Source organism: Aulonocara sp. 'chitande type north' Nkhata Bay, linkage group LG11 (assembly GCF_057382095.1).
Source record: "Aulonocara sp. 'chitande type north' Nkhata Bay isolate Kocher_YH1m ecotype deep benthic linkage group LG11, A_spYH_male_GT1.1, whole genome shotgun sequence".
NCBI classification, from domain to species: domain Eukaryota; kingdom Metazoa; phylum Chordata; class Actinopteri; order Cichliformes; family Cichlidae; genus Aulonocara; species Aulonocara sp. 'chitande type north' Nkhata Bay.
The window spans coordinates 20510201-20522474 of NC_141354.1; the positions used below are offsets into that span (position 1 = coordinate 20510201).

Consider the following 12274-nt stretch of genomic DNA (forward strand, 5'->3'; position numbering starts at 1 on the left):
TATGCCCGATGGCGACTGGATTGTTTATCTGCAGTCTTTCATAATGAAAATATGGTGATATGAAAAGGCAGACAACTGTCCATCCCTATTGCACGCTATTCAAAAAACTGCAATGCACACAGGTCAGAAATTCCTTCATTTTGTGTGATACTGCAATACATCAGACATATTCTCTTTTATCAGATGCTTGAAATGAACTTCTTTTTATACTTTCCAAATGATTTTTAAGGATCAGTGGATAGCTAGAAGATAGATTTTAAGGTAAATCTAAGAGAATATTTAAAGTCATTTGTGGCCATGAGAGAAAGTGTTTGCATAAGAGCGAACACTAAAAACATCAACAGGATGAGGAAGAAAACAAGAGGAAATCAGCTGATGAGGAGGCCTATTATAACATGCGACTCTCACACACATAAGCAGGAGATGACTTCAGCTTATTGATATGGAGATTTAATACACGCGCGCACGCAGAGCATCTTCCACCTCTGCAGCGGCTCCCTCCCTCTGCCTCGTTAACAATGTGATTAACAGACCTTATTAAGGCTGCTAAATTTAAAACAACAGTTCCTCCTCAGCGCAATTAACACCGCAGGGGAGACAAAGGAGGGAGGAGGAAGAGAGGGAGGAGACATTTCAGCCTTCCATTGTTTTGTATATGTAGCCAGGTTTGGGTAACTTAACATATTTGTCCACTGAATTTATTGCTCATAAAACATTATGTATACATGGTTTCAACATGCAGACAGATGATTCTCAGTTGATCACAGTTTTTTGTTTTTCCTTTGCCAGTATTTTGTCCAACAGTTGTGCATCTGGGCTCAGCTTTCAGGTAATACTTTTTGACAGGGAGAGCGTAGTGGAAAGATTCAGCCTTTTCTAGAGGAATGAAAAATGAAGGAGATGAAACATTGATGAAGGGAGAAAAATCTCACTCCCACAGTTAATTTGAACAAAACAAGACACATTCAACAAGGAACACATTCGTGTAAAGTGTATTCTTTCAGATGCAACTGTATCATCTGATTAAAGGAGAAAGCTCGTGTTATTTTATATTTCTCCTACTGTCAACATAAAAAGACTAAAATCCACACAGCCTTTTTTTTAATCCATCTTTCAGTACCATAAAGCTTTCCTTTCCCTAATTTAGCACCCCTCTTCACTTCTTCTCACTGCATCATACAGCCTCTGTCAGGTTAAAGACAATAATTAAACGTCTGTTTTTCTGAGGTGATAGGAGTCCATTGTGACGCTCCGACAGCAGGTGTAATTTTCTTGCTCTGCTCAATCATCTCTGACAGATGGAGCTGTGGGTGGGAACCCCAATCACCATCATCGTCTTTTCAGCGAAAACACGGTGTCGAAAAGAAGCACAACAACACGCGAACACACACAGGATTACACTTACCCTCCAACTATTTGAAAACTGACTAACCTCCATGAAATCGAGCAGCTGGAGGGTAAAAACTCCTCTACCTTCTAAACCATCAGCTTAGGAATAGGAAGCAAATTAGGATGGAGGGATCAAAAGAGGAAAAAAAATCACCAGAGGTATACAAGCAAAGTGTGTGTGCATTTGTGCGTGTGTGTGTGTGTGTGTGTGTGTGTGTGTGTGAGATTGCAGTGAGTCAGGTGAGACAGACTCGGGGCTGGTTTGTTGTTTGCTCGGCAGAAAATATTTAGAAGTGCTCGGTTAAACGTGCTGACACAGAGAGAGAGGGATGGATGAGCTGGAAAGTGAGGAGAGAGGGATGAAGAAGAAGAAAGAGTATCTCTAGCCTCCTCGGGGTGCTGTGCACAGACGTGAAGCAGGATGTAAATGAAATAGAACTCTTTTACTGCTGCAGGAGGGTGACTGAGTTTAAATATTTCTCCATTTTTACGAGTCATCCCCTTCTCTCGCCCATGTCACCTCCGAGCTCTTAGGGCTACTGATACTGATGAAAAGAAACGCGTGCTTCAGTTCCCAGACCGGCACCTTTTCAGTCATACATTCACAAGCCACTTTGTTATGTACACCTGTTCAAATGCTCATTAATGAACATATCTAATCAGCCAAACTGGCAGCAGATATGCTCACGATGACCCGTAGAAGCTCAAACCAAGCATCAGAGTGAGGAAGAAAGGTGATTTAAGTGACTTTGAACGCCAGACTGGATGGTCTGATTATTTCTGAGATTATTTCTGAAATTACTGATTATTTCAGAAACTGCTGATCCACTGGGATCTTCCCACACACAGAAGTCAGAGGAGACTGGCCAGACTGCTTTGGTAAGAAGTCAACAATAACTCCAATAGTAACACGTAATACAACGGATAGGCTATAGGAGCAGAAGACCACACTGGGGTCCACTCCTGCCATCTAAAAACAGCAAACCAGGGACACAATTTGCACTGACTCACCAACATTGAACAATATAAGATTGGAAAAAAAACCCTTCTCTTCTGATGAGTCTCGATTTCTGCTGTGACATCTGAGTCCATGAGTCCATCCTGCCTTGTATCAGCGGTTCAGGCTGGTGGTGTTGTGATGTTGTGGGGAGAATTTTCTTTGCACACATTGCATCACTTAAACACCAAAGCATACCCAAGTATTTTTGCTGACAATGGGCATCCCTTTAACAAGGAAGCACACCATGTCACGAAGCTCAATCCATCTCAAAAAATGGTTTCTTGAAAAGTGAAAGTTGAATGTTTTTTAGTTATCATTTTACCATTTCAGGGCTCAATGTTCTCATCATAAACTCACCACTATCTTGGCATCTCGGACGGTGTTTTCCGGCACAGTGACCCAGTATTCGGACTGCTCCCACTGTGGTGGCTGATTGTGGACGTTTGTGATGATAATAGTCAGCTCCACTGAGCTGCTGCGGTTCCCTCCATCTGAGGCCACAATCTGCTGGTTGATTCTGGATGTCTGCAAAGAGATGAACAGGGAGTAATTAAGATCAAGGAACTCGTGATTCTGATCAGAACATTTTCGTTTTAACAAGTTTTACCAAACAAATAAGGGTGTTTGCTATTTAGAATTGATTTGCCTTTAAAACTTGGTCTTGTTATCTTCAAAATCAAATTTTAATGATCAAGTAGCTCTTTGATAGTTCAGAAAGACCAAACACTTGTAAAAATTGTAAATAGTTGAGCAGAGAAAGAAAGAAAATATTGATCCTTTAGTTTGTTTGCAAAAAGTGAATCAAGAAAGTGGGTAGGGATACATTTTCCTTTGCTAAATTATTGACTGAAGTGCTGCTAAAAAGAAAATGAGAGGCAGAGAGAAGAAGAACAGAAAGGAGATGACAATGACAAAAGAAGAAGAACAGTAGGCATCATTCATCGCCGACGTTAGCTTAACAGACGGATTCGCTTCATTATGGATTTTCAGTTTGACATTGTAAGATTGTACTGAAGAGAAATCAGACACACATAATGATGACAACCATTAAAGATTTAAAACAACAGTCTGTTTGATGCAACTTTCATTCCTCACGCAGTGGAAACATCAGAGCAGCTGTTGCTGTTGGAAATAACTTTGACCTTGTGACCTCATAATATCCCAGTTGTGTTTAATTTTTTGCATTGCCTTGTTTACATGCTGAGGATATGCTTTTATGTGCATATTATCCAGCTTATTACATTTATTCATTATTAAAACAATGTTTTTGTGTTGTGATATGGCCCACCGTCTGTGCTTTCATGGAAATAGCACAAGGTCATCATAGCTGGACAGGGTTTAAATAGATTTAGGGTGACATTTACAATTGGATTGGGGTGGCTTGGAAGCTGTTGGGGTGAACAAAGTGCATAACCGCTGTGCTTGAATACCCTCCCTATAAGCCACTGTTTCAGAGAATTATAGGTCCATTTCCAAAATCCGGCATTAGTGAAAACTACTAATGATACTTATGCACTTAGATAATGGTTAATATTACATTTGAATCCTGCTAGACTTATCTCCAACGTCTGATACCACTAATCATACCATTCTTTTTAACAGATAACAGAACTGTGGTGGTATCAATTCAATTCAATTTTATTTATATAGCGCCAAATCAAAACAACGGTCACCTAAAGTGATAACTCATCATCATCAGTGCCTTGCTCTCAAATGGTTTTCATCATACTTATCTGACACATATGTTAGAATTTATATATATGCACCTATGGAGTGAAATGCGCCTCAAACGTGTTGCAAATGTATAGGACATGATTTACAAATGTGTACAATGAATTGGTGTGCAACTTTTAAGGACTCAGGAGCTCATGCCTCGATCCGCACACAAACACGAAGCATTCTGACCACACGTAAAACTACTTTACAAATGCATACATCCCGACCTGAATAAATACTATTCATTTACGCACAACCTAGTAAGTTCGTCTTCCGATAATTTTAGGTTTCAAAAACCTTTCTGTGCGTATCCTAAAACTACACGTAACATCTCACAGAGATACTCACAAATCAAGTCGCATTCCACATGGGGCTTTGAGACAAATTTCAGCTGTAAGATGCATTCAAGTCCCAGTGTAAAACTGGGACATCTGTGTTTTCACTGCATACGTGGCATTCTCTCTCTTTTTCCCCCAAATAAGTAGGATGTTTCTTTTTCTAAATAAACAAAAGAGCTCGTAACCTGTTTATTAGAAAACATGTTACAGTTACAGACTGTACTCTGCCACATGCTGAAATATTCAGGATCATTCATTATGCTAACATTAATGTTAGCCTACTTTCATTAAAGAATGGTAAGATTATCATCAGTGCTATTCCACCTGGATTATATCTACATTCAAAATATACAGAGATTAGTTCGCATATACTCACTGCAGAGGATGATACACAGTGATGCACAATCATGGTGTCCCCCCATCTGCAGCTGAGCATGAGTGACTTTTCCCACTTTTTCCAGCAGATTAGTTCAACCATATATAAACCTCTATTCAGACTGTGAAGTAATTTGTAACTGTGTGTTTTGAAAGTGCTAATAGTGTTATTATTATAATTCTAACCCTTATTGTAGAGATTGGATCTTGCATCTAGTTCACTGTCTGTAATTTGTTGCAGGGAGTCAAAGCACAAAACATTGCTCTTTTTGAGGATGGTGTTCATTTCCAGGAAGTTTTAGCAATTTGTGAGAATGAAATGAGACATTTTTGATATGAGAAGTAATTTTGTAAGTGTGGACACTTGCAGACATTGCATCATGCTGCAGCATGAAGAGGCTGCTGATGTGCTTCTGACCTGAGAGATTGGGTGGTTGACATAAATCCACCCAGTGCTGGGGTTGATGTGCAGGTAAGCCGGCTTCTGTCTGGACAGTGAATAGGTGATTGCCGCGTTGCTCCCCTGGTCATCGTCATGAGCTGCTGCTCGCAGGAAACTAGTTCCAACTGGAGTGTCTTCTCTCAGAAAGTCTGACAGGGAAAACATCAGCTGTCATATGGGGAGCGAAGTTCTACTAGCACCAGTTTGAGTTACTGCAACTCCTACTACTATTACAGGAACCGCTATGGTGAAACACTGTGTATGTCTAAAGCACGAATACCCAAATCATTACAGTTGACTGAAAGCAGTGTAACATTATGTTCTGTGTTGGTAAGCAGGTATTATAATAATGGAAACACAACATTGTGCCGGATCAGCAGTCTGTCACCTCATTTTGTCATTTCTGGGTCTCACTGTGCAAAGTCAACAGATGCATTTTTAAATTTAAGAACATAACCTCCAATCCTGCTGACTGTGATGTGTGTCAGCGCTGATCAGACAACAAAAACAACGAGCAGCGACGAGGTGCATTTGCCTCTGTAAGACTGCATTTCAAGCATTATGTCAATAATAATGTCCTTTTCACAGTCATGGGTCTCACTGGATACATTTCAACTGAATAATCACATCAGATCCTGCTGAGTCTAATGTGTGTCACAGAAAAACAACCAAAACCAGCAGGTGGAGCAAACACAGGATTTTCCTTTCAGGGTTCACTTTGACAAACAAAGAATCTTACATCACCATGGTGAATTTCTTTTGTTTATATTATGCCAATTAACATTAATAGTAAGATATTTTGCTGTTAGCATCATTCTCAATACACAAAATGATTTCATATTCTTTTTAGATTTTTTTCTCTTTGTTGTACTTCACATCGATTTATGTGATTGATAGTTGTGGAATTGCTTTTTTCTTTATTAAATGTAAATCTATGTCATATTCATATGGTTCTTGTTGCTACTCCTATCTTGCTTGGTTACACTTAAAACAGCCCAGAGTTATAACAGGTACCAGGGAACCCGAGCCCTGTTTAGTTCTACAACCAGAATTTACAAGCAGAAGTGATGTTTTACATTCATTTATTGAAGTTTCAGTTTGTGCCTCTTTTCATAAAGTTGTTCATATCAACTGTAAATATGACAACACTTAACATAAACATGGTCTGGGTTTGCATTACCAACCCAAAAGATAGCTGGTGATTGTGTTGTCTCCTTAAGCAGAAAATCTTTGCACTGAAATACATGTTGGTAATGATGTATGGATAACTAAGAAAAGTCTAAACAAGCTCAAGATTTCCAGCTCATTTCCATAATTTGTAAAGGAACCCCCCCCCCCCCCCCCCATAACACATACACACTCACAACTGCTAAATAAATGCATGTCCCAGAAACATTTCAAGCTGCCTCTTAAATAGTTAATGAGACACTCTGTGCGTTTCTCTAATCGGACGAGAAGAACTTCTGACACTATGCTTATCAAAACACATATTTGCACAGATAGTAAACAAACAGAGAGCTCTGGGACCTGCCAGCGAACATTTCATCAGTCCTAAGGGGTTTCCAGGATTACAAGGATGCAGATTGATGCATGATGGTGACGACAAATACACGGTTTCTACACTTCCTCTGCTCCCTCAAAACACACAGCTACAGGATGTTTTTGTGTTGAACAAGAAGCGGACGGACTAAGTCACTGGGAGGAGTCGTGATGGTACTCACACTGGTAGCGGCTGTTTTCAAACTTGGGGTCGTTGTCATTCTGATCTGAGATCTGCACTGTGATCTGACAGATTCCAATGAGCGGCTCTTCTGCTTGATCGGTGGCCGTCACAGACAAAGTATACTCCCTCTGACACTCCCGGTCAAAACTCACTGCTGTGGTTATCACACCTGACACACAGTGAGGACATTAGCACACTTAGAATTTCAGTTTGTCATTGTTTGGACTGAATTGTAAAGCTTTTCTGATATCCAACAGGTACTGTGTGTGTAGAAACTTTTGAAACACACATATTTGATAAGACAGTAAAACCTTAATCACATAAGAAACTCAAAGAGGTGTTTGTGAATTAAGATTCCAAGATTTTTGTTGGATACGACCAGAAAGGACAGCTTTAGAAATGAGCATACCAGAGGAAAAGCTGTGGTTGAGCGATTTGGAAAAAAAGTAAGAAAGAGGGAAGGCTGAGATTTTGATAATATATAGAAAGGAGGGATTGTGACAAAAGAATGTTAAACATGGAGCTGCCAGGCGGGAAGAAAAGAGGAAGACCATTGTGAAGGTTCATGGATGTAGTGAAGGAGGAAATGCAGATGGTTGGAGTGACAGAAGAAGGTGTGAGGAATATGGTGAGGCAGATGATCTACTGTGGAAATACCTAAAAGGAGTAGCTGAATAAAGAAGCTGTGGAAGAACTGTTTGTAAAAATTATAATGAGTGTTTCTGAGCTTACCAGTATCAGGATCAATATCAAAACCAGATGCCACTCCGTCTCTGTTCATTATGCCATATTTGACCTCTCCATTGACGCCCATGTCAGCATCATGAGCCTGGACGCGCAGGACGAACGTTCCTGGAGGCTGATTCTCCAGGACTGCTGCGTTCAGGCTATAGTTCTGACACTGACAACCAAACAGCAAAGTCAGGGGTCAGAATTTGTCATTTAATTTGCAATAACGTAAAAATAAATAATAACTCGACTCACCTCCTTGAACAGTGGTTTGTTGTTGTTGATGTCATTTATTCCCACAATGACCTGCGCTGAGCTGCTGAGTGGGTATGGCCCACCAGATGCGTTGTCATCCGTGGCAGTGATGTTGAGGACGTACTGTGGCCCCCTCAGGCGTGGAGGAGGACTCCGCCGCAGCTTAATAATACCTAAACACACAAATACAGGTGGGGCAAATCAAATAGGGTAGAAAAGGTTTTTTTGTCAGATTCAAATTGAATATGTGCAGGTGGACTTTCTGACATTTCTAAGAGTTGTAATATAATTCACAAAAAGACTCAGATCAAATTGCTTGGGGCTAAATTTATACCTTCAGAAAAAAAGGGACATAATGAAAGTTCAAGTTATATCTTGTGACATTTTCAAGCCTTTAGATTGGGCCACACTAAACTCTATATAAAATAGCTTTATCCTTTAGCAGCTACAACACTTAATGGTCAGTAGCCTTTTTGTTATTTTGTGCCTTTACTTTTGTTTCTTTTACTTCTTTTACACCATTTTTGTCTTCAGATAAAGTCCAAAAGTAATCAACACATCTTTAAATATGACAGAGGCCTGGTGTTGGTTGGCAGGGCTCGTGGTTTCCTTTTATTTAGCAGATTTAAAAAAAAAAATAGAATAAAAATCAACATTTTCTACAGGGAGAAATACAAATTTCAGCTTCTTTCATGTTTCATCCAAAAGTGGTTTCTAATGCCAGGGGACACTGTTCACTTTACACGTTCCTCTGGAGGAGAACACAGAGTGTAAGTGCTGCTGTTCATGCTTTCCCTCAAAGACATCATAAAAGTGAAACTGCAGGATGTTTGTGTCTTTAAAAAGGGCCTCAATTTCACCTCAACTATTTGACATTTTTAAGTCACCTTAACAAGACATGTAATTGCAAATTATAAACGCTCACTGACTTTGCTTTAAATACACTGAATTCTGTATGGAAGTGTTTTCAGTTGGGTGTTCAGCTTCTTTTTTCAATGCTATTTACACTTTACCAGGCTACTAATATCTCTCATTATGAGATGGCAAATGACTCTGATACAAAGGCTGGTGCACACCAAGTGTTAGATGAAGCATTATTAATAAAATTGAGTGGCTCAGTTACAATACCAATTCCAAAAAAATTGGGATGCTGTGTAAAACGTAAATAAAAACAAAATGATGTGCAAATCTTACTCAACCATATTTCACTCAGAGTAGAACATTTCAGTTATTTGAACTGGAGGAACATTTTGGAACTAAGTAGAGTGGCATCAGGTCAGGAATATGATTGGGTACAAAAAAAGAGCATCTTAGCAAAGTTCCTCGATGTAAAATTCTGAAGACTTTAAATATCTCATCATCTACATGAGAAATCTCTGTGGGGACAAAGATGAAAATCTATATTTTGGTCTTTGGGACCTCAGGCAGAACTCCATTAAAAACACGAACAATTCTGTCCAAGAAACCATTGCAGAGACTCAGGAAATGTCTAGATATCATTGCCTATGAACATCGTTTCTCCACAAATGTATATCAAAGCTCGTTTAAAATGGACTGAGACAAACTGTCCTGTGGTCAAAAAAAATCTGAATTTGAAATTCTTCTTGAAAAACATGGATGTCAAATCTTCTAGGCTAAAGAGAAGAGGGACCATCTGGGTTGTTATGAAAACTCAGTTGAAAAGCCTGCATCTCTGATGGTGTTGGTATGGGGAGTCAATCAGTGCCTGTGGAAATGGCAGCTTGTACAACTGGAAAGGCTCCATCAATGATTAAAGGTATACAAAGGTTTTAGAGCAACACATACATCCAGACAAAATCTTTTCCAGGGAAGACCCTGCATATGCTTAACAATAACAACTCTAAACCATTTACTGCATCTGAAGAGTCTGGATACCGAACTAGCTGGTCTGCAGTCCAGACCTTAGACAAATTGAAAACACAGCAAAAAAGTCAACCGAGGACAAAGATGAGTCAGGACTGTTGAACAGCTTTATCCTACATCAGACAGGAATGGACCAACATTCCTCTCACAAAGGTCCACCAACTGGTTTATATAGTTCCCAGATGTTTATGGGACGGCCCTGTCTTAAATTTTGTGAGACCTGTCGCTGTGTGATTTACGAATGTGTAAATCACAGGAGAAAGATAAATACCTTAGGGGTTGCACTAGAATGTGTACATTTTGTCATTTTAAAAATTTACTATGTTTTCTATGTTGTACTGTCTATAAAATATAGGTTTATATTTGCATATCAATGCAAATATATCTTGTTTTTATTTATCTTTTACACAGTGTCACAGCTTTTTTGGATTCAGAGTTTTATGTAATGATGTTATGTTCTTTTAAATTTGTTACAGGCTATTTTCTGGTTATTTTCCCATCGTTTGAGTTATACACATACAAATGCCGAATGTCTGTGGATGGAGGCTCCCAGCCTCTGTGTCCACAATGGTAAAAGCTTAAGTTGGTGTAAAGGACAACTGACACGTTGAGCTTAAAAACAGCATTGCTGTGATGTTTTCTGCTCTGTGGGTCACCAACAGCACAGATTGTTGGCACAAACTGCAGCCAGTAAAAAAGCTCGCATTAGTTTAACTCTGGCCTAAAACAAATGTCATATTTTTCTGCGCTAACAATCACTTGCACATTAACATAACAGAGCAGCAGTGCAAACAAACAAACAAATAAGCTGCTTTGGTAGAAACATGAATAGAGACACAGAGGCTGGGAGAGAGAGAGAGCGAACACATCTACATGAAAATACTTCAGAACTCTTTGAAGTGACAAAGCAGAACAGCCAAGCAAGCCAAAGGCCATCTGCTGCTGAAGTTCGCGCGTGCGTGTGTGTGTAAGAGAGAGAGACAGTCTTAAAATATCATTTATGTGCAAATGTTCATGTTTATATCTCTTTGTGCATGGACGCATATGTGCGTGGGGCACAGAGCAGTGCAGCGGTGCATGCTGGGTGATAAGGTGGCACAGCGGCTTAGAGAGAAAAAGACACATACACATGAACACACACACACACAGATAAACATGCAAAAATATGACTGAACATCTCACTGCTGCATATGAACTTTATCTTTAAAGTGTCTTTCTCTGACATACACATTTATACTTGTACTTTTGTGAGAAAACTCATGGACATGATGCAACCCCTGGCGCCTCACCCTCAGTGAATACAGTTTTTTTTTTTATTTGCACACACATACAACACAGTAACATCCTTTAAATATGAATGAATCAGATAAGGCAGGAGAGGTCAAGAAGTAATTATCTACACTCAATTTAAAGCACAAGGAAAATAAACAGCGCAAGGGAAAAGGAAACATTCAGAAATGCAATGTGATTTTAAAAAAATCACAAAAGAAAAAAAGGATTCGAAATGGTAATAAAATGCCTACAAGCTTATCTTCTTGTTGTCAAGTGGTCCCAATCAGTAAGTGTGTGTGAAAGGTGTTCACCTTTTACCTAAATGCAGTATGAAACAGTGAATTTCTCTTTAATTCTGCCCCAAACTGAGAACCAATAAAAAAAAAATTCTTAGCTCAAACTGACCCTCACAAAGACACAGAGACAAATATGTAAATGAGTCAATTATGTCAAATAGTTTATATTCTAATAGTTTATATATTCCTGCACCGATTCTACATTTGTGTGTTCATGTTCTTTCTATTTATGCGTGCTTGTGTGTGCGTGTTTTCTAGGGGGGGTTCACTGGCCTTGTTAATGCTACCAAGCTTTATCCCAAATACTCGTCACCATGGCAACAATCACTTTATTCTGTGAGTGTATATGTGTGTGCAGCTTGGTAGAGTGATCTGAATGCTGCTGCTGCTTTGTGTGTGTATAAAAGTTATTGTTTGTGTTGTTTGTGTCTGTTAAAGCTACTTTGCTGGCAAACAAATAAAATGCTCATAATCAGTTAATGAGTTTTTGTGCTATTCAAAGCAGACATCGCTGCTGTCAGTCCATGGGAATATATCACAACAAGTACTGGTCAAAGGAAGGGAATATTTACTTATTCTAATAATAATTACATTTTTTTTTACTGTCTTACTATAATAATCATAGCAAATGCATGTAGGTCTGTTCCTTTTAGATGCATTAATTCATCTGGATGAACCTTACTATATTAACTGCCCTTTCTCTTGATGTTCACACAGTGTAGCAGTGGAACAGAAACTGTCAATCAAAAAGCTGTTTGTCTGTGTGCAGCTGTGATGCACTGAAAGTGACCAATCGTAAGATGACCAGAACATCCCTTGGTTTCTGCTTGAAAACTCTTAAAAGCCAGATCAGTT

The 12274-nt window shown here is 39.2% G+C and overlaps 1 protein-coding gene across 1 annotated transcript in view; it reads right to left on the reverse strand.

Moving 5' to 3' along the window:
* LOC147318861 (neural-cadherin) overlaps window positions 1-12274 on the reverse strand; it is a 151295-nt gene that overhangs the window by 57615 nt on the left and 81406 nt on the right. The window contains exons 8-12 of the mRNA XM_086311010.1: window positions 7968-8140; window positions 7716-7884; window positions 6982-7152; window positions 5237-5409; window positions 2747-2914 (exon numbers count right to left, since the gene is read on the reverse strand). Coding sequence (XP_086167136.1) covers window positions 2747-2914; window positions 5237-5409; window positions 6982-7152; window positions 7716-7884; window positions 7968-8140 — 854 coding nt within the window. The remainder of the gene's footprint in view (window positions 1-2746; window positions 2915-5236; window positions 5410-6981; window positions 7153-7715; window positions 7885-7967; window positions 8141-12274) is intronic.